Source organism: Taurulus bubalis (assembly GCF_910589615.1).
Source record: "Taurulus bubalis genome assembly, chromosome: 17".
NCBI lineage: Eukaryota > Metazoa > Chordata > Actinopteri > Perciformes > Cottidae > Taurulus > Taurulus bubalis.
Genome location: NC_136605.1, coordinates 11,659,294 through 11,680,446, shown reverse-complemented (window position 1 = coordinate 11,680,446; position 21,153 = coordinate 11,659,294). Strand labels below are relative to the sequence as shown.

The 21,153-nt window shown below is 43.3% G+C and overlaps 5 protein-coding genes across 5 annotated transcripts; 3 read left to right on the top strand and 2 right to left on the bottom strand.

Annotated features, from left to right (window-relative positions):
• Positions 1–4,198: 4,198 nt before the first annotated feature.
• Positions 4,199–7,332, top strand: gipc1 (GIPC PDZ domain containing family, member 1; the record flags this gene model as incomplete). The annotated part of the gene is made up of 6 exons (XM_079232768.1): positions 4,199–4,498; positions 4,608–4,793; positions 4,977–5,157; positions 5,277–5,389; positions 5,495–5,576; positions 5,671–7,332. 6 exons carry the CDS (start codon positions 4,199–4,201, stop codon positions 5,820–5,822), a joined length of 1,014 nt encoding a protein of 337 aa, XP_079088894.1. The 3' UTR covers positions 5,823–7,332.
• Positions 7,333–8,032: 700 nt separating this feature from the next.
• LOC306750403 (E3 ubiquitin-protein ligase TRIM35-like) lies at positions 8,033–10,537 on the top strand (the record flags this gene model as incomplete). Its single annotated transcript, XM_079233819.1, has 6 exons — positions 8,033–8,578; positions 8,807–8,902; positions 9,270–9,500; positions 9,572–9,594; positions 9,696–9,814; positions 9,955–10,537. 6 exons carry the CDS (start codon positions 8,033–8,035, stop codon positions 10,512–10,514), a joined length of 1,575 nt encoding a protein of 524 aa, XP_079089945.1. The 3' UTR covers positions 10,515–10,537.
• On the bottom strand, positions 10,537–13,240 carry LOC306750406 (C-signal-like; the record flags this gene model as incomplete). The annotated part of the gene is made up of 6 exons (XM_079233822.1): positions 10,537–10,786; positions 11,560–11,670; positions 11,768–11,929; positions 12,021–12,208; positions 12,371–12,425; positions 13,097–13,240. 6 exons carry the CDS (start codon positions 13,238–13,240, stop codon positions 10,673–10,675), a joined length of 774 nt encoding a protein of 257 aa, XP_079089948.1. The 3' UTR covers positions 10,537–10,672.
• Positions 13,241–14,177: 937 nt separating this feature from the next.
• LOC306750204 (E3 ubiquitin-protein ligase TRIM35-like) lies at positions 14,178–16,291 on the top strand (the record flags this gene model as incomplete). Its single annotated transcript, XM_079233599.1, has 5 exons — positions 14,178–14,183; positions 15,019–15,249; positions 15,321–15,343; positions 15,453–15,571; positions 15,713–16,291. The coding sequence occupies 5 exons, from the start codon at positions 14,178–14,180 to the stop codon at positions 16,270–16,272; spliced, it is 939 nt and encodes a 312-aa protein (XP_079089725.1). The 3' UTR covers positions 16,273–16,291.
• Positions 16,292–16,430: 139 nt separating this feature from the next.
• LOC306749823 (C-signal-like) lies at positions 16,431–19,758 on the bottom strand (the record flags this gene model as incomplete). Its single annotated transcript, XM_079233156.1, has 6 exons — positions 16,431–16,544; positions 17,319–17,429; positions 17,527–17,688; positions 17,780–17,967; positions 18,130–18,184; positions 19,615–19,758. 6 exons carry the CDS (start codon positions 19,756–19,758, stop codon positions 16,431–16,433), a joined length of 774 nt encoding a protein of 257 aa, XP_079089282.1.
• Between the last annotated feature and the right edge of the window lie 1,395 nt (positions 19,759–21,153).

Sequence of the window (21,153 nt, the reverse complement as noted above, 5' to 3'; positions counted from 1 at the left end):
TGCACCCTCACCACTAGATGCCGCCAAATCCTTCACACTATACCTGAATACACTTGCAGCAACACACTCTTCTGGACGATTTGAGGCTCAGGGCAGATTTGGTTCCAGCTGAGTTTAATTTTACCTTCTGAAGAAGTTTTCTTACCCAACATCTAGTCAGTTGGATGACTGACTTAAGACTCTGAAACTGAGTACAGCCTGCTAAATAAATTGTCAGATTGAAGGAGGACAAGTAAATAGTGTAATGTTTGTTGCGTGTGTATATAGATAATGATACAAGGTCATGTGATGGCTTAGCTGCAATCAAGAGGGAGAACCAGAGTATTTTTAGGTTCACTTTGAAATGTAATATAGTAACTGGGGATTTGTTTTTGCAGCAGCAGTTTTTGAGGACTCTTTAAGAGAGTACGCAGCCAGCTAATTAACAGTACCTCAGGTGCAGTGACGCATGCTTGAATGTAGTTTTAACTACGTTACACAACAGGACGTGATTATTTTTTCTTCTACAGTGTAGATCCTGAGAGGTGAAAACATTGGATCTGTCTGATGTGTTATGAAGCGGTTATGAAGCGGATCATCATCTGCCAGATGTTTCTGGCCGACGTTTAATATACTTTCCTTGTCAATTCAGTGTTTCAGTTATCTACACTCATAGTCACAGCTATCTGCCAGTTTTTAGGGCCAGAGTCTCCCAAACTGACTCGAAGAATATAATTTACAATATGCACACGCCTAAAAATAGTGACCGTCTCCAGTTATAATTCAGAGAAGATATTGAGTTACGATTATCGTAAGAATGATTCCTGTGAGTTCCAGATAATTCATTTAGGAAGAGAGCATTGAAGTACTTTGTGTCGTCAGATTTCTGAGTTTATGTATAGAATTGCAGATTGGTTTACCCCTGGTGTTTAAGATGACACACCTTGTAAAAATGTTTACTTTTACAAAACCTTTTTATCTAGGAGTACACAGCTTATTACTTGTGTAAAATAACTGTCGGGAGACTTTTCGTGCCAAATAATTGCCCCTATATAATAGTGTGTGTGTCTACGAGTATGTTGAGAGCATGGATGTATCCTGTTGTGTGTGTGTGTCTTACAAACTACCAAAAGCTATTTATGACCCTTAGCATTCTAACCCTTTTGAGGGTGCTTAATGTACAATTAGTGTAATCTTCCAGTTCCCTATTACTCTGTCTGTTTGACTGCTTAAAGCCAGTACGTTTTTTTGCCCAACATGGTAAATGGCAATATTGCATAGACTGAGATGTAAAAAAGAAAAAAAGGCCGACAGAATATATTTTTGTTTCTTTTGTCTTCTTGCTCTTACCCGACACAAATTCTCTCCGGAAATGTGTAGTTCCACAGTAAAGTAAAGGAATCCTAAAATATATATTTAACTCGTATTCATGTTCAGCTTTGTGCACCTTTGGCCATAGTGATGATAGTTCGCTTTGGTCAGTTTTAAGTATTTTAGGTTTTTGACTGCTCCTGCTGGAGTTTTAATTTTCTAACATGTGGTTTAACATGACATGTAGAGATGTGTAATCTCTGTAATGTGTAAAAAAATTTTGTTTTAAAAAAAGAACATGTATATTGCCTTTCTTTTTTTTCTTTGTGCAAATGTTTTCCTTTTTTAAGGGAAAAGGGTGCAAGTATGATCTGGTTTCAGCTGTTTGTTGTTTTGAAATGCCTCAGGTTAGGATTGAAGATATTTTGATTTTTAACAACAAAGCTTTTACGAATTGATATGACATTTTTAATAGATTCTTCCTATGCTGTGATGATTTGCATTTCCACATTAAAGAGACTGGCAAATATCATGTGCTACATGTTTGAGTTATTGAGGACATTCAAGCAAATATCATGGTCGTCTGCAATATCTTGTGAAATTTGTTTAAATTAAATTTAGGTTGAGCTTAAAATTGTCTAATTGTTGTATGCAACATGATCTTGGAGCAGAATGAGACAGCTTTAAAACAAAATGTATCATATTTTTTCCAGACCAAAACTGAGGAGGACATAGTTGCTTCACTGAGCCCAGGTTGTCCACGTCCCCTATTTTTTAATTTTTTTAGTGTGACAAGGGAGCCAGGATTTTATCTGTTTTATTTATTTTTCAATTGCTGAACTGTTTCTCTGTTCAGAAATGAGGTGTTCATTATTTATCTTGTTTACAATGATGACAAGAGATACACTGAACGCGTTGACGAGTGGAGGGGAGGATTTGATCCCACAGTTTAACATCATGTTTGGATTCAGTCATTGGTTTTCACTGAACCATAAAGCTGAGATGAACTACTTCTCATTCACAAAATCAGTGCCTGGGCCAGTGTATAAGTCTGTAGATGTTGTTGCTTCAACAAAACAATGTAATGAGACAAGACTCACTATAGCTACTGGATCGGTCCAAAATTCATCCAAAAGTGCACTGAATCAAATTAATTATCCAGCAACTCAACTACAAAGCTCAACTTCATTAATACTTGGAGGCTCTCTGATTGGTTGTTTCTTACAGTAATGTTCACTGTGGCTTGTTGTCTTCTACATTAATTTAACTTTCTAAAGAAAACATTTCTGCACTGAGATTTTTGAACTCTCAGTATCATGTCAGAAAAATGAAAATGTCCCAAATGAAAGTCACCTGATGTTAGTTTATCTTTTTCAGTGGAACTCCGACTGAATACAAACTGAAATATCTTTCTTAAGTGCTCTTGTTTCCTTTCATTTCGTGCTGTAACACTCCTGTTCTAGTGTTAAAAGAGATACAAATAATCAATTGGATGTCTGTATTGTAGCATCTTTTTTGTATGAATTATTTATTTGGAGAGAAAATCAGGACAATATAATATCGCTCGCGCGCCACCTTCCTGTAGTTATACATCGAGACCACCAGAGGGCAGTGTACCTTCACTCCTACTCATGTTGAAAACAAGACTCTCCAGCGCCAGAGCAAATTGTTACGTTCATTCCTGTAATGAAAATATAGTATTTGTGCATTTGACACAACACCTGAGCTAACTTAACGCCACCTCTCACACAAACACACATACATAAATAGTGCTTTAGAACTGCACACACACGCCTCTATTTTTACCCCTTCTTCATTTTAGTTCTGAAGCACAAAGTGCAGATGAAATCTAGAGTAATACAGCAGACACCAAAAGACTGCAGTTGTTGCCCCAGTTATATTTAGACTTTAGAACAGTCGCTCAATCGTGAAAGTGGAGTTTACGAGGACACGTGAAGGCATCACAGTTCCACCCTGCTGGGCTGAAAGCTAACCTACAGCGGCAGCCTCCACAGGCACCGGACTCATTACAATCAGGCCGGACCGGGTCGACCTGACAGGAGCAGAGCAGCTACACATACTGGACTTTCTTAGTTTGCAAAGCGAAACGTTGTTTTTACATTTATTTCTGACAACTCACAGCAGCACCGTTAGCCGGCTAAGCTAGCAGGAAGAGCTACAACTCCTGCTCCCCGGTAAGAATCACCGGCCATGTTTACTCCCTACTGTTCACATTCAGCGAACATAGTCAAGATAGCTTAGCTAACTAATTAGCTCTCTCCTCTCAGCTGCTCGACCACGCCAGAAACCGTCACACTTTTAATTTGGGGATTAACAGTCACTGGTTTAACTCGCTTCCGGTTGTAGAAGCGACAGGCTTTGTTGTCAGTGCTTGTGTCTCTCGAAGTGAAAGGCGTGTGGAAGATGTGCCTTAATAGCAGCTAACATTAGCTGTATTTGTTGTCCTGACTGTCCAAGCTAAGGTATAACTAAATGCCATAACGTTGGGTTTCTAATTAGCTCTTCTCTATCTGGAGGAGATGAAACGACATAACAGTTGGCGTGTTTAAACTGCTGTTATAACCGAGATGTCACTACTTTGGTGAATGCATGAACATGAACGGAGGTGTGCCTCTGTGTTACAGCTGAGGACCACCCACTGCAGGGTGCTGGACGTGAAGGATCCAGCTATGTAAACTGCTCTGATGTGTGGACTTCTATATCCATTCAGCACCTGGTTGAGACGGCTTTCAAGCTGTTCTGGAGGACCACACTATCACTGTGACATAAACATCCAACACACCTGCAGCTGATTGAGCTGAACAGGTGTATGTGGGTCTGATCAAATCATAAGTCCCCTGAGCAGCCGCCTCCACTCCTGTCCATCTGCTCCCCTAGTAGAACTACGATGCCTCTGGGTTTGGGAAGAAGGAAGAAGGCTTCCCCGTTGGTCGAGAACGAGGAAGCGGAGCCTATCCGCGCAGGTCTCAATGTGCCAGGTATGGATGGCCTCGATGGAGGTGTTGTTGGGCTCGGAGAAGGCGCCGCCTCTGAAGGTCTGCCTCCTCCACCCAGCAACATGCGACCTCGGCTCATCTTCCACACTCAGCTCGCCCACGGCAGCCCCACAGGCCGTATAGAGGGTTTCAGTAATGTGAGGGAGCTCTATGCCAAGATTGGTGAGGCCTTTGGGATACCACCGTCCGAGGTGAGTCACTGCTGGTTGTGATGGATGTGAGGATAAATAGGTTTGCTCGAGTGTACCAGGGAAGAAGACATTGCTGTAAATCGTACGTGTTTGTTGTGTCCCTCCACAGGTTATGTTTTGCACACTGAACACTCACAAGGTGGACATGGATAAACTGTTGGGAGGTCAGATTGGGCTGGAGGACTTTATTTTTGCCCACATTAAAGGACAGCGAAAGGAAATAGAGGTGTATAAAGGAGAGGACGCACTAGGGTTGACGATCACTGATAATGGAGCTGGCTATGCTTTCATCAAGGTGAGAAATAATAGCATGGCCTAGATTTATTAATATTCTTTGACTCAAGGATCCACATTGAAAGTCATGACACCGAACTATATTAAGGACTAATTTCCACACAGATGTGAATAGATTACACGTGGCAGGGATAGAGTGATAAGCTGCATAGTGGATTATTTATTTGAGTTTTGCTGTTTTCAGAGAATCCGCGAGGGGAGCGTCATCCACCAGATCCAGGTCATCAATGTGGGTGATCTGATTGAGTCGATCAATGGCCATCGCCTGATTGGGTGTCGACACTATGAGGTGGCCAAGATGCTGAAGGAGCTGCCCAAAGGGAAGGAGTTCACCATCAAGCTGGTGGAGCCTCTCAAGGCCTTTGGTGGGTGTACCTTTTTATTGTGGTTCTCAGGGATGCACAGTGAAAACTATAGAATAACAGGAGGAAACTGGCTTTTTTAGGATTGTGTTTAGGGATCTCTGTTTTATTATTCTGCATAGATATGATCGGCCAGCGGTCCGGAGGGTCCAGGTCCGCATCAGGGGTTCAGCTGGGGACCGGCAGAGGAACTCTGCGGCTGCGCTCTAAAGGTCCTGCCACAGTGGAGGAACTGGTGAGTGTTTGTATAACACCTGCGGATTAAATACAGGTCGCTGCATTGTTTAGAAAACACAATCCTGTTGTGATTCTTCTCATTTTTTTTCCTTCTTCTCTCCAGCCCTCTGCATTTGAGGAAAAGGCAATTGAGAAGGTGGATGACCTGCTTGAGAGCTACATGGGCATCAGAGACAGCGAGCTGGGTAAGTGTGACTGTTGGCTCTCCAGGCGGTAAAGTTGTGTCTCTTGCTGTTTCATGTTCACTAAATTCCCTCTGCTCTCTCTCCGTCTCCTCAGCGGCCACAATGGTGGAGCTGGGAAAGGACAAGAAGAACCCTGATGAGTTTGCAGAGGCTTTAGATCAAACCCTCGGGGACTTTGCCTTCCCAGACGAATTTGTTTTTGATGTCTGGGGCGCCATCGGCGATGCTAAGGTTGGACGAGTGTAACTACTGACACTGTCGGAGCAGAACAACCCATGTGTGGCACCCACAACTTTCAGCACTACTAGAAAACACCACACTACTGTCATGAGTTTGTTTTTATTCCAGTGTATACTCCTACTATTTTTAATTTAGAGTGTACCCTTTTGGGAGCCTCTGCCTCGACAAAGAGGATAATGGCAGTTAATGGGAGAAGAAGATGACTGATGACTTCCAAAGTGCTTTTATTTGTCTTCTGGCTTTTTCCAGAAACTACAAGCACGCTGATGAGCTTTCCCTTTGACCGCCGCATCACGTGAACCTGCATGTCATTGTTGTAGTTGGCAGTGGAACAAGAAGAGCACAAGTCTCTAATATGGGAGCAATGAAAGACAACACAAAGTAAATCATTAAAGATTTTGCTCTGTAAAACAACTACAGACATGAACAGAGATCGCACTGTTACTGCACAGGCATCGGCCTCCCTGAGTCACGGTGGCGCCTTGAACCACTCGCTGTTACTGTTATGGATCAGTTTTACAAGCATGTGCTGTTTATATTTTTATCTTCATTATGAATTCTGCTGGTTGTGTTTTTTTTTTTCTCTTTTTGTAAAATAAAAAAATAGTAGTTGCAAAACTCATAGTAACATGTAGCTCGCTGACTAAAAGATCAGTGGTGTTTATTTACCTTCAATACACTCCATGTTGTAAGGAAGTTAGCTTTCATACATTTAACAGTGTTGTAGGGAAATCTGTGTTAATTGACCTTTTTTGAAGGTGAGAATGAGGAGCAGAGTGGTTCTAGGTTTGTGAGTTGTATCGACTTTTTTTTTTTAAATAGCTAGTGTTTTTATATAAAGTGATGTGAAGTCCTATTTTAAAACAGGGTTTGTGTAATGGATGAATACTTTTCTCTTGTGTTGCAACCACTTTATTTTGAAGCATTACAGAAAGCAGTATTAAAAAAGAGAAAGTCATGAGATGGAGTTGGTGTGTAAAAAGGAAAAGGAATCTGAACAAAATGCCTTCATTTCTTTTCATTTCCATGCATTTTATATGTTATATAAGTATGAATACCGATGCACGTTGCTGCAAAGTAAAGTATCCTGTCATTGGAGCAGAATGATACCAAACTACTTCCATCATGTGTTGCAGTGACTTGTGTTGTTCAAAGAGAAAAAACAGGCAATGTTGCACCCACTACTCAGCGTAGGTAAACACGTCTTAAAAGCATTTTGGTGTTAACCTTTTCCATATATCCAAATGTATGAAGCTATTTTGTAGTTTTGTTTCATTCTTCAGGTGATAAATATCTAAATGTAATGAAACTGATGCTATAATACTGTAACACTAAGAAGAACATGTTATTTTGATGGCTTTGTATTACACTGTTGTCAATTTCCAATTATAATGCAATAATAACATCGACATGGCAGTTTTCCTTCTGTATGGTCGTTCCTAAACTCAACACAGAGCTCTGCAGTTTTAAGCTAAAAGTTCATTAAGACTTCACACTGGCATGGTGTGTAAAACATGTTCACATAGATCAGAATATCTGACACTGTTGGCTGTTTGTGCTGTATAAAAAGGAGAGACAGTGCTGTTTTTTCCAATGTTCACAGAAATCACCCCCGGGTGTGTTTGTTTCTTCTAACCTGTGTCCTCCTGAAATATATATGACATTTAACTAGAAATCACTTGGAGTGTCAGCAGGTCGTTAGAGGTAATGTAAAAAGATACACCTTAGTAAACTTGATAATGCTGGCCAAGCTCAGCGGGGTCACCTCCAGGCCGTTGTCCCAGTTCAACACTAAATACCTTTTGCTGTATGTTTAGATTATAAATGTAGTTTTGAGTTCTGTTTACTTTCTAAAATCACTGGTGTCCAACCATCATAATTTCTATGTTTGTTCTTTTCACACACAAATAGAGCACTTTCAGTAACATTTTGGTTTTCTGTGAAGAAAAGAAACATGCCTTTTTGACTCAGCTTGAGACAGCCCTGTTGTGGCTGAACAATGAGGGGTGGTTACGTGACCTTTATTTACTACAAGTGAAGTAAACCTGTTCCTCAAGTCCCTGTTGATCTATAACTGTGGTTGCTCATAAACAGGATCCAGATCACTCTGTGGGCGCTGCATTCAGAGAGGAGCACTTCTTCCTAACAGTGCATTCTCTGCAAAAAAAAAGCAACTGCAGCTATAAAAACAGCCTCCCTGCCAACAGGAACCGACCATGGCGCTGCGCCCACGCGCGTCCTCTCAGCCTGGAATACTTTCCTTCTTCCAGAGCCCCAAGGTGGCTTCAGCCCTTCGACCGCGGGCCGTATCCTCACGTTCAAGCTCCATGCTGGAGGAGGATCTGTCTTGTGCCGTCTGCTGTGAGATCTTCAAGGACCCTGTGGTGCTCAAATGCAGCCACAGCTTCTGCAGAGCCTGTCTGCAGCAGTTCTGGAACAAGAAGAAGGCCAGACGCGAGTGTCCCATCTGCAGGAGGAAGTGCTCGCTGACGGAGCCCACAGTCAGCCTGGCACTGAAGAACGTGGCCGACACCTTCCTGAGGGAGCAGGACCGCAGGACGCCCGCATCTGGAACAGGGGAAGGAGCCAGCGGTACAGGGGAGCGAGAAGGGCTGCTGGAGGTGAAGTGCGTCACACACGGGGAAGTTCTCAAGCTCTTCTGCCTGGACGACTTTGAAGCCCTCTGCTGTGTGTGTCACACCTCCAAGAAGCATCAGGGACACAGAGTGTGTCCCATAGAGGAGGGAGCGCAGGACTTTAAGGTGATGTGTTCTTGTTTAGCTGCAGCTTCTTAATGTTTTTATAAAGGACTGTGCTTGCAATCACCTTTGTCACATTTCACTGTAGTGAAATTGAGAACAGTAGTTTTTCCTGACCTCCCGTCTGTGCAAAGTCAGAAACATTAGTTTTAGTTTTTAGTTTTTTTAAAATGATCCTTTTCAGCGACCACACTTGATTACACGCTTCATGTCTCCCCCTCACCCTTTCAGACAGAGCTGAAGACAGATCTGATCCCTCTGAAGAAACACCTGCGTGGCCTGTATGAAGCCAAGCAGGAGTGTGATGACACAACTGTGCACATCAAGGTATCAACAAGAGCACCAGCATGCCTGCTGACGTGACTGAAGTTGACTGTTAGTGTGTAAACATGTCAGCCAAAGTGTTATAAAAGCCACCTTTTGTCCTTTAGGGTACAAGTTCTCCGATAGGGTCGGAAAGACACAAATTCTCTTTTTTTAAATCAGGATTGATGAATTCAGAACTAGAGCAGCGCTATTATTTAGTATATTAAACTAGTATATGAAATAAGATGTACACAGCCAAGTTACATCCATGTAAAGGTAATTATTTCTTTGAGATGTAAGATAAGACAAGTTGACTACAACTCTTATCAGTCACATTATTGTACATTTGCTGTTTTTCTGCATTGAGCCTTACTTCCGTGTGTGTTAGAGCCAGACTCAGGCCACAGAAAATCAGATCAAAGAGGAGTTTGAGCAGCTGCGGGAGTTTCTGCAGAAGGAAGAGAGGGCACGACTGGCTGCCCTGCAGCAGGAGGATGAGGAGAAGAAAGAGCTGGTGAGGAAGAAATCCGAGAACATCACCAGAGGTATCCTCACCTTCTCGCATGCCGTCATCGCCATTGAGAATGAGATTTCTTCCAGTGATGCTCTCTTCCTTAAGGTAAGTGTTGGTAAATGTTTCTCATCTAACCATGCAAACAGTTTGTAAAACTATTTTTCCCTTGATTTCAGAATTATACCAACACAAAGAAAAGGTAACAACTTTGATATCTCCTGCACCTGTCCTGTAAACCAGGTTAAGCGTACTAGTTGTTCAGTTTTCATAGATTCCTACTGTGTGTGATTCTTCTCACAGAGCGCAGATCGCACAGAATGAGCCAGAAAAAGTGTCGGCTGCTCTTATTAATGTGGCCAAGCATGTCGGTTCCCTCAAGTACCACGTGTGGGAGAAGATGGCGGAGCTGGTTAAGTACAGTAAGCACATTTGGTGACATGTTAAAATTCTACTCAATCAATAGTTTCACCTTGAGGAAGACCAGTGTGTAGGCTTGTCAGTGAAGGATGTTTTTAAATGTTTCCTATTTGAACCATCACTGTGTTTCTTTTGCTTTCAGCACCCATCAGCCTGGACCCCAACACCGCCTACTCCTGGTTGTCCCTCTCTCCAGACCTGACCTGTGTCATCAACAGTGGATGCCTCCAGAAGCTCCCGGACAATCCCGAACGTTTCAGCCACTTTGTGTTCCTGCTCGGCTCAGAGGGCTTCACTTCGGGCCGCCACGCCTGGGAGGTGGAGGTGGGCGACAAGGCGGACTGGATGCTCGGAGTCGTCAAGGAGTCCATCGACAGGAAAGGCCGGATCTCTGGGTGTCCCGAGGGCGGGTTTTGGATGATCTCGCACTACGAGGGCGAGTACTCGGCCATGACGAGGCCAAGCACCCCGCTGCATCCTCAAGGTGAGCTGACCCGAGTCAGGGTTCAGCTGGACTACGACTGCGGAGAGGTGACCTTCTCCAACCCTGTCAGCATGACGCCCATCTACACCTTCGCCGACTTCTTCAGTGAGAAGATGTACCCCTTTTTCTGCCCTGGAGCCAACATCAACGGGAACAACCCCAACCCGCTTAAGATCTGCCCCGCCAAGGTGGCTGTGTGGAACAGTGCCACATGGTGATTACAAAAATAAAAACTCAGAGACCACAGAAGTGTGGTGTCTCAACTCATCTAAGTGCATGCCTATGCGTAAAATTAACATGATATAAGCAAAATAAAGAGCACAAGTATTGGTTTATTTCACTTGGGTTCATTTATTGATGAAGCAGTTGTCTAAAGCTACCACGGGAGGGAGTTGCCCTTATAGTCCAGGAAGGCTCCGTTCTGCTTCTCAGTCAGGGAGGCCATCACACTGAGCATCCCCTGCACGCTCTCCGGTGCATCAATCTCCCCCTGGTGGTCGGAAACACACGGTTAACATGAAGCAACGCACAGGAGGTCGTCTCTCCTAAGTTAAGAATCTAATGTTTCTACTCACGGACCAGTTACGTACTCTACCTATAAGTGGTTGAAATTGGTTGTTTCCCCTCAAATGTGACTGCTGTCAATGTCAGTGTTAACAGTAAAAACTAAAAAACATACCCAATCTGCCTTTTTCATTTCTGAACGGCTGGGACACTTTACTTATTTCTATGTCACTCTTATGTTGGCAAGTGAAAGCATGCAGAACATCTGTATAATCATGTGGGTTCACTCGAGGGACCATAAGATGTTGCACATTTCTTTAAAGTGATGTATTAAAAAAAAGCCACACCTATGTATGGTCACAGGAAGAACAGAGTGCAATGAATTTGCAATGTTTAAAGGCTTAAAAAATTCAATAAAAGTGAAATGCATGAATACAACTGCATCACATGTCCGTCTCACTTGCTACATCAGCTTTGTTTGATGTCTTATGTAATTGTTTCGCTTGCTCAGTGTGGTTTCAGATATTGGAAAGTGTGTAAACTCAGAGTACCAAAATCCTGAAATTTGAATGAGGCTTCTCTGTAAAACAATTTGTCTGAGTTTTTCATCTGTGGAATGTATCGATTCAACAAAACAAAAAAACATTGTTCTTTACGACATGATGTTAATGTTGTGCTTCTCAGTTAATAAAGTCAAATATCATTCAGAGCTTCCTCGACATTGTTTCATTGTTTCCTGTGTGAAAACTGTTGAATCACCTCTTCTCCACCCATGTCGGTGCGCACCCAGCCAGGGTGGAGCAGGGAAAATAGGATCTCATCCTTCTTCAGCTCCTCTGCAGCGCACCGTGTCAACATATTCAACCCCGCCTGAGGGGCAGATGAAGCAATTGAGGTGAACAGCTGCACTTGAATGCAAGATGAAACCTTCAGCTGCTGGGCACCGTGTTAACAGGTGGTCACTCACTTTGCTGATGCGGTAGGAGACGGCAGGGAAGAAGCCATATAACTGTTTTACAGTTTCCATTGAAGCCAGAATTGAGGAGATGTTGACGACGGCTGCTTTGCTGCTGGACATCCCTGGCGTCCCACTGGCCTTCACTGCTGCACGAAGGTGAGGCAGGAACTCCTAATGATGACCACCAGCAAGAAAGAGTCAGCAAGAGGAAACATTCAGTGAACAGTGTTGGAGTTATTGTGTCCGCTCTTCCTCTCCCTACTTTAATGATGTTCATGGGGCCCATGACATTGGTGTTGAAGGAGTTCTGCATGTCTTCAGAGGTGGCTTCCTGCAACGTGGCTTTAGCCAGCACACCTGCATTGTTAATCAGCAGGTTGAGACCCCCTTTCCCGACCACAGAGCCCACCTGCGCGGCACACTGTTTGATGCTACAAAGGTCAGTGGCGTCTGACAGAGAGAGAAAGAGAGTGGAGTATCAGCGGTGGTCAATAGCAGACAGTCAGATAAATATCAGAACCCTGAGCTATTCATAGGCGAGGTCAGTGCGTGCCAGGCCATGGGAGCAGGACGGAGGGTTTAACAGAATATAACACAAGAGAGAGCTTGTACCCAGACGGATCACAGTGATGACGTTGGGATGCTTCTTTGCCAGTGTTTGCAAGGCCTGGAAATACAGAGAAGATACGTTTGTAATCCAGCAGAGAAGCCCACACACTGTTGATCACTTGTACTCACTTTGATCCGGCGGTGGACTATAAAAATCTAAAACTAACAATTAATGAACAAATTTATGAAGTGCCTTAGTGGAAAGTAATGAAGTACATACTCGAGTACTGTTTTGGGATACTTGTATTTTACTACGTCACCACATTTATTTCCTAACTTTAACTACTGGTTACTAGTTGCAGATTCAAATGAATACAAAACATAAATCAACTAATAAATAATGATGTATTGTAATAGGTTGAGTTATCAAGCGGTATACAAGTCATTTAAGTTAGCGCCAGCTTTACCAACTGCAGAATTAAAGTGATGCACATATAATGAATCACAAACTATAATCCAGAAATGAATTCATTAATTATTATTATTATTAAAGTCCATTCTACATGAACACCTTTATTTTTTGGCATTTGTTGATAGTAACAGGTTTATTTTTACAACATGGCTTCTTTTACCAAAGTAAAAGATCTGAGTACATCTTCCACCACTGGTTTCATCTATGCAGGATTCTTGCTTCTTCTGAGTCATGCAACATTGTAGTTTGCAAACCGTTCTCTTATTTATTGTTCTGCTCCATACGGAAGAGCACAATGAGTCAAACAGGAGACTCACCTCAGCTCTGGGTCCATCTGGGTCCCTGCAGCAGGCGAACAGCTTCCTCAGTGGACGGGAGGCCTCCGCCATTTGCTTAACCATTTCCAGGCCCAGGCCTCTGTTGGCCCCTGTGATAAGCACGCTGACTGCTGGAGCTGCCATTTCCTCTGCAATTCTGTCTGAGCTTTTGCAGAAAAGCTCTGTTTAACGTTTGGACAGTAGCCTGGCCACACCCACATTATTATGTCAATAAGACTTTAGAGCCCCACCACAGAAAAGTGGGTGACTCACTAAGTCAGGAATGTGTAGAGCTCACGTACTGAGAGAATATGCAATAAGCGATAGCAAGACCTCCAGTAGGCAAACAAAAGGCCAGGTAAAGGAGTGTCGTTCATGTTTGCTTTTCAATCCTATTCAACAATAGAGCAAAGGACTTCTAGTGAAAGACATACCCTCCATGTAGTCCAAACAAAATTAACCCACCAGTACATACAGGAAGTTTCAAGTCAAGCAGGATCAACCAACTGCTGGTGTCACCTTCCTGACCTCTCGAGCACTGTGAGAGTCTAGTTCTTCGACTTCTCCAGTCAGGTGGCAAGTCCAGCAGACTTAAAAATAGCTTGAACGTGAACTTGCAAAAAACACACAAAAGACAATCAAATGATTAATTATGACTAAATAAAAATATTAATCAAAAACTTTTTTTGTTTTTAAATAGAGAGAAAACAATGTGACTACATTGACGGTTGTACATATGATTCTAATCATCCGAAGAGATACTGGTTAAAGCTGCACAAATTAACACTACAAAGACAACAGAGCAATGGCAAGCTATAATGACTGACTTTAATATATACATATTTGTATCTGATACATTGGCATATACAGCTACAGCAGTGGTGTCGGCCACTTTAACATGCAATAAATACAGGAACTGTGTAATTCTCAAGTTTATAAACCGTCCATCAAACAGAGCTGAATCAAAACCATTTCATTATAAGCTTCACAAAGGTAGTATTTATTGCAGGGCTATTGTACTGGATGGCGTTGTGTTTTGGTATGTGTTTCTATTATTTTGTCCGTCCGCTGCATCTCTAACATGCATGTCAGAAAAAGCAAGCTGGTGGCAGGACGGCTCACACTAACTGACAGAAGCAGAGAGGGCGAGGCTTTAAAAAACAGGCGAACAGTGAACTCACAAACAGGCTTGATCTGAGAGAATTCACATAACTGGAAACGGCAACATACGTCCGACAGTGATGACACTGAATGCCCTCCATGACGATGCATGCTGCTGTCTACTTGTGTCGATTATCGAGAGACTGGTGCTCTTTGGATTCCTCCGCTGCTGGTGAGGGACAAACAAATGTGTGCGTTTGACTGTGTAAGCAACCGGTAAAAACCTTTTAAAAATGCTTCATGGAGACAAAAAAAAGGGATGTGTGCACTGTAGTGTCACTTTGAAATACAGTGCTCTTCTCCCTGCACACCAACAGCTGCACCTCCAGTCACCAGTCCGTTAAGCTCCTGAAGTTTGCGGATTACACCACCCTCATTGGACTCATCTCTGATGGGGACGAGTCCGCCTACAGGTGGGAGACTGACCACCTGGAGACCTGCTGCAGCCAGAACAACCTGGAGCTCAACGCCCTGAAGACAGTGGAGATGGTTGTGGATTTCAGAAAGAATGCAGCCCCACCCGCCGCTCTCATCCTGTGTGACTGTGCTGACGTAACTGAAGTTGACTGTTAGTGTGTAAACATGTCAGCCAAAGTGTTATAAAAGCCAACTTTTGTCCTTTAGGGTACAAGTAAAGGTCCATGTAAAGGTAATTATTTCTTTGAGATGCAAGATAAGACAAGTTGACTACAACTCTTATCAGTCACATTATTGTACATTTGCTGTTTTTCTGCATTGAGCCTTACTTCCGTGTGTGTTAGAGCCAGACTCAGGCCACAGAAAATCAGATCAAAGAGGAGTTTGAGCAGCTGCGGGAGTTTCTGCAGAAGGAAGAGAGGGCACGACTGGCTGCCCTGCAGCAGGAGGATGAGGAGAAGAAAGAGCTGGTGAGGAAGAAGTCCGAGAACATCACCAGAGGTATCCTCACCTTCTCGCATGCCGTCATCGCCATTGAGAATGAGATTTCTTCCGGTGATGCTCTCTTCCTTAAGGTAAGTGTTGGTAAATGTTTCTCATCTAACCATGCAAACAGTTTGTAAAACTATTTTTCTCTTGATTTCAGAATTATACCAACACAAAGAAAAGGTAACAACTTTAAATTATAAATATCTCCTGCACCTGTCCTGTAAACCAGCTTAAGTGTACTAGTTGTTCAGTTTTCATAGATTCCTACTGTGTGTGATTCTTCTCACAGAGCGCAGATCGCACAGAATGAGTCAGAAAAAGTGTCGGCTGCTCTTATTAATGTGGCCAAGCATGTCGGTTCCCTCAAGTACCACGTGTGGGAGAAGATGGCGGAGCTGGTTAAGTACAGTAAGCACATTTGGTGACATGTTAAAATTACTACTCAATCAATAGTTTCACCTTGAGGAAGACCAGTGTGTAGGCTTGTCAGTGAAGGATGTTTTTAAATGTTTCCTATTTGAACCATCACTGTGTTTCTTTTGCTTTCAGCACCCATCAGCCTGGACCCCAACACCGCCTACTCCTGGTTGTCCCTCTCTCCAGACCTGACCTGTGTCATCAACAGTGGATGCCTCCAGAAGCTCCCGGACAATCCCGAACGTTTCAGCCACTTTGTGTTCCTGCTCGGCTCAGAGGGCTTCACTTCGGGCCGCCACGCCTGGGAGGTGGAGGTGGGCGACAAGGCGGACTGGATGCTCGGAGTCGTCAAGGAGTCCATCGACAGGAAAGGCCGGATCTCTGGGTGTCCCGAGGGCGGGTTTTGGATGATCTCGCACTACGAGGGCGAGTACTCGGCCATGACGAGGCCCAGCACCCCGCTGCATCCTCAAGGTGAGCTGACCCGAGTCAGGGTTCAGCTGGACTACGACTGCGGAGAGGTGACCTTCTCCAACCCTGTCAGCATGACGCCCATCTACACCTTCGCCGACTTCTTCAGTGAGAAGATGTACCCCTTTTTCTGCCCTGGAGCCAACATCAACGGGAACAACCCCAACCCGCTTAAGATCTGCCCCGCCAAGGTGGCTGTGTGGAACAGTGCCACATGGTGATTACAAAAATAAAAACTCAGAGACCACAGAAGTGTGGTGTCTCAACTCATCTAAGTGCATGCCTATGCGTAAAATTAACATGATATAAGCAAAATAAAGAGCACAAGTATTGGTTTATTTCACTTGGGTTCATTTATTGATGAAGCAGTTGTCTAAAGCTACCACGGGAGGGACTTGCCCTTATAGTCCAGGAAGGCTCCGTTCTGCTTCTCAGTCAGGGAGGCCATCACACTGAGCATCCCCTGCACGCTCTCCGGTGCATCAATCTCCCCCTGGTGGTCGGAAACACACGGTTAACATGAAGCAACGCACAGGAGGTCGTCTCTCCTAAGTGAAGAATCTAATGTTTCTACTCACGGACCAGTTACGTACTCTACCTATAAGTGGTTGAAATTGGTTGTTTCCCCTCAAATGTGACTGCTGTCAATGTCAGTGTTAACAGTAAAAACTAAAAAACATACCCAATCTGCCTTTTTCATTTCTGAACGGCTGGGACACTTTACTTATTTCTATGTCACTCTTATGTTGGCAAGTGAAAGCATGCAGAACATCTGTATAATCATGTGGGTTCACTCGAGGGACCATAAGATGTTGCACATTTCTTTAAAGTGATGTATTAAAAAAAAGCCACGCCTATGTATGGTCACAGGAAGAACAGAGTGCAACGAATTTGCAATGTTTAAAGGCTTAAAACATTCAATAAAAGTGAAATGCATGAATACAACTGCATCACATGTCCGTCTCACTTGCTACATCAGCTTTGTTTGATGTCTTATGTAATTGTTTCGCTTGCTCAGTGTGGTTTCAGATATTGGAAAGTGTGTAAACTCAGAGTACCAAAATCCTGAAATTTGAATGAGGCTTCTCTGTAAAACAATTTGTCTGAGTTTTTCATCTGTGGAATGTATCGATTCAACAAAACAAAAAAAACATTGTTCTTTACGACATGATGTTAATGTTGTGCTTCTCAGTTAATAAAGTCAAATATCATTCAGAGCTTCCTCGACATTGTTTCATTGTTTCCTGTGTGAAAACTGTTGAATCACCTCTTCTCCACCCATGTCGGTGCGCACCCAGCCAGGGTTGAGCAGGGAAAATAGGATCTCATCCTTCTTCAGCTCCTCTGCAGCGCACCGTGTCAACATATTCAACCCCGCCTGAGGGGCAGATGAAGCAAGAGAGGTGAACAGCTGCACTTGAATGTAAGATGAAACCTTCAGCTGCTGGGCACCGTGTTAACAGGTGGTCACTCACTTTGCTGATGCGGTAGGAGACGGCAGGGAAGAAGCCATATAACTGTTTTACAGTTTCCATTGAAGCCAGAAATGAGGAGATGCTGACGACGGCTGCTTTGCTGCTGGACATCCCTGGCGTCCCACTGGCCTTCACTGCTGCACGAAGGTGAGGCAGGAACTCCTAATGATGACCACCAGCAAGAAAGAGTCAGCAAGAGGAAACATTCAGTGAACAGTGTTGGAGTTATTGTGTCCGCTCTTCCTCTCCCTACTTTAATGATGTTCATGGGGCCCATGACATTGGTGTTGAAGGTGTTCTGCATGTCTTCAGAGCTGGTTTCCTGCAACGTGCCTTTAGCCAGCACACCTGCGTTGTTAATCAGCAGGTTGAGACCCCCTTTCCCGACCACAGAGCCCACCTGCGCGGCACACTGTTTGATGCTACAAAGGTCAGTGGCGTCTGACAGAGAGAGAAAGAGAGTGGAGCATCAGCGGTGGTCAATAGCAGACAGTCAGATAAATATCAGAGCCCTGAGCTATTCATAGTCAAGGTCAGTGCGTGCCAGGCCATGGGAGCAGGACGGAGGGTTTAACAGAATATAACACAAGAGAGAGCTTGTACCCAGACGGACCACAGTGATGACATTGGGATGCTTCTTTGCCAGTGTTTGCAAGGCCTGGAAATACAGAGAAGATACGTTTGTAATCCAGCAGGGAAGCCCACACACTGTTGATCACTTGTACTCACTTTGATCCGGCGGTGGACTATAAAAATCTAAAACTAACAATTAATGAACAAATTTATGAAGTGCCTTAGTGGAAAGTAATGAAGTACATACTCGAGTACTGTTTTGGGATACTTGTATTTTACTTTTTTTTTCTACGTCACCACATTTATTTCCTAACTTTAACTACTAGTTACTAGTTGCAGATTCAAATGAATACAAAACATAAATCAACTAATAAATAATGATGTATTACAATTAGGGTTGGGTACCGACACGTCCGGTACCTACCGGACCGAAAAGCAACTCAGATTTCGGTGCTTCCTTCCGGTACCTGAGCCGATTTAAATACTTTTTTTTTTTACACTACTCTGTAAAGTTGCACGGTATATAGATACTAAAAAGGTAGCGCGGTACCCGTACGCTAAAAACGATTATTAAAATAGCGCGGATCAGAGCACACTCGCTGCTCTGCTCTCTGTCTGCCTGCATGGAGAGCGGGGCTCGAGGGGGCGGGGCTTCCAGCGCTCACACACACACACACAGCGCGCGCACACAGAGATCGCTGGAGACACGAGCACGAGCTTTTGAACGTCCGTCCTCGGCTTGATGGAACAAATCTCTCAAGTTGATATTAATGGTGACGTGGAGTCCAGTAAAGCAGCAGTTTGTAGAATCCAACGGTTTCTGAGTTCTGTTGCACACGGTCCCATCAGAACACCTGATGCTTGTGTCTGTTCTTTTTTAAATATATATATTGTTTATAGTTTGAAGTTAAAAGGTTTGAAGCTGTAGTTTTAAGTCAAGTGTTTTATATGTACTTATTTATTTGTATCTATGGTATACTTTAAACAGTTCATAATATTGTTCAATTTGAAGAAAAAAAATTGCTTTGGCAATAAAAAAGTATCGGTTCAGGCACCGTTTAGGCACCGGTATCGTTTTAAAAGTATCGGTTTAGCACCGGTATCGGAAAAAACCCAAACGATACCCATCCCTAATTATAATAGGTTGAGTTATCAAGCGGTATACAAGTCATTTAAGTTAGCGCCAGCTTTACCAACTGTAGAATTAAAGTGATGCACATATAATGAATCACAAACTATAATCCAGAAATAAATTCATTAATTATTATTATTATTAAAGTCCATTCTACATGAACACCTTTATTTTTTGGCATTTGTTGATAGTAATAGGTTTATTTTTACAACATGGCTTCTTTTACCAAAGTAAAAGATCTGAGTACATCTTCCACCACTGGTTTCATCTATGCAGGATTCTTGCTTCTTCTGAGTCATGCAACATGGTAGTTTGCAAACCTTTCTCTTATTTATTGTTCTGCTCCATATGGAAAAGCACAACGAGTCAAACAGGAGACTCACCTCAGCTCTGGGTCCATCTGGGTCCCTGCAGCAGGCGAACAGCTTCCTCAGTGGACGGGAGGCCTCCGCCATTTGCTTAACCATTTCCAGGCCCAGGCCTCTGTTGGCCCCTGTGATAAGCACGCTGACTGCTGGAGCTGCCATTTCCTCTGCAATTCTGTCTGAGCTTTTGCAGAAAAGCTCTGTTTAACGTTTGGACAGTAGCCTGGCCACACCCACATTATTATGTCAATAAGAGTTTAGAGCCCCACCACAGAAAAGTGGGTGACTCACTAAGTCAGGAATGTGTAGAGCTCACGTACTGAGAGAATATGCAATAAGCGATAGCAAGACCTCCAGTAGGCAAACAAAAGGCCAGGTAAAGGAGTGTCGTTCATGTTTGCTTTTCAATCCTATTCAACAATAGAGCAAAGGACTTCTAGTGAAAGACATACCCTCCATGTAGTCCAAACAAAATTAACCCACCAGTACATACAGGAAGTTTCAAGTCAAGCAGGATCAACCAACTGCTGGTGTCACCTTCCTGACCTCTCGAGCACTGTGAGAGTCTAGTTCTTCGACTTCTCCAGTCAGGTGGCAAGTCCAGCAGACTTAAAAATAGCTTGAACGTGAACTTGCAAAAAACACACAAAAGACAATCAAATGATTAATTATGAATAAATAAAAATATGAATCAAAAACTTTTTTGTTTTTAAATAGAGAGAAAACAATGTGACTACATTGACGGTTGTACATATGATTCTAATCATCCGAAGAGATACTGGTTAAAGCTGCACAAATTAACACTACAAAGACAACAGAGCAATGGCAAGCTATAATGACTGACTTTAATATATACATATTTGTATCTGATACATTGGCATATACAGCTACAGCAGTGGTGTCGTCCACTTTAACATGCAATAAATACAGGAACTGTGTAATTCTCAAGTTTATAAACCGTCCATCAAACAGAGCTGAATCAAAACCATTTCATTATAAGCTTCACAAAGGTAGTATTTATTGCAGGGCTATTGTACTGGATGGCGTTGTGTTTTGGTATGTGTTTCTGTTATTTTGTCCGTCCGCTGCATCTCTAACATGCATGTCAGAAAAAGCAAGCTGGTGGCAGGACGGCTCACACTAACTGACAGAAGCAGAGAGGGCGAGGCTTTAAAAAACAGGCGAACAGTAAACTCACAAACAGGCTTGTTCTGAGAGAACTCACATAACTGGAAACGGTAACATACGTATGACAGTGATGACACTGAATGCCCTCCATGACGATGCATGCTGCTGTCTACTTGTGTCGATTATCGAGAGACTGGTGCTCTTTGGATTCCTCTGCTGCTGGTGAGTGACAAACAAATGTGTGCGTTTGACTGTGTAAGCAACCGGTAAAAACTTTTTAAAAAGGCTTCATGAAGACAAAAATAGGGATGTGTGCACTGTAGTGTCACTTTGAAATACAGTGCTCTTCTCCCTGTACACCAACAGCTGCACCTCCAGTCACCAGTCCGTTAAGCTCCTGAAGTTTGCGGATTACACCACCCTCATTGG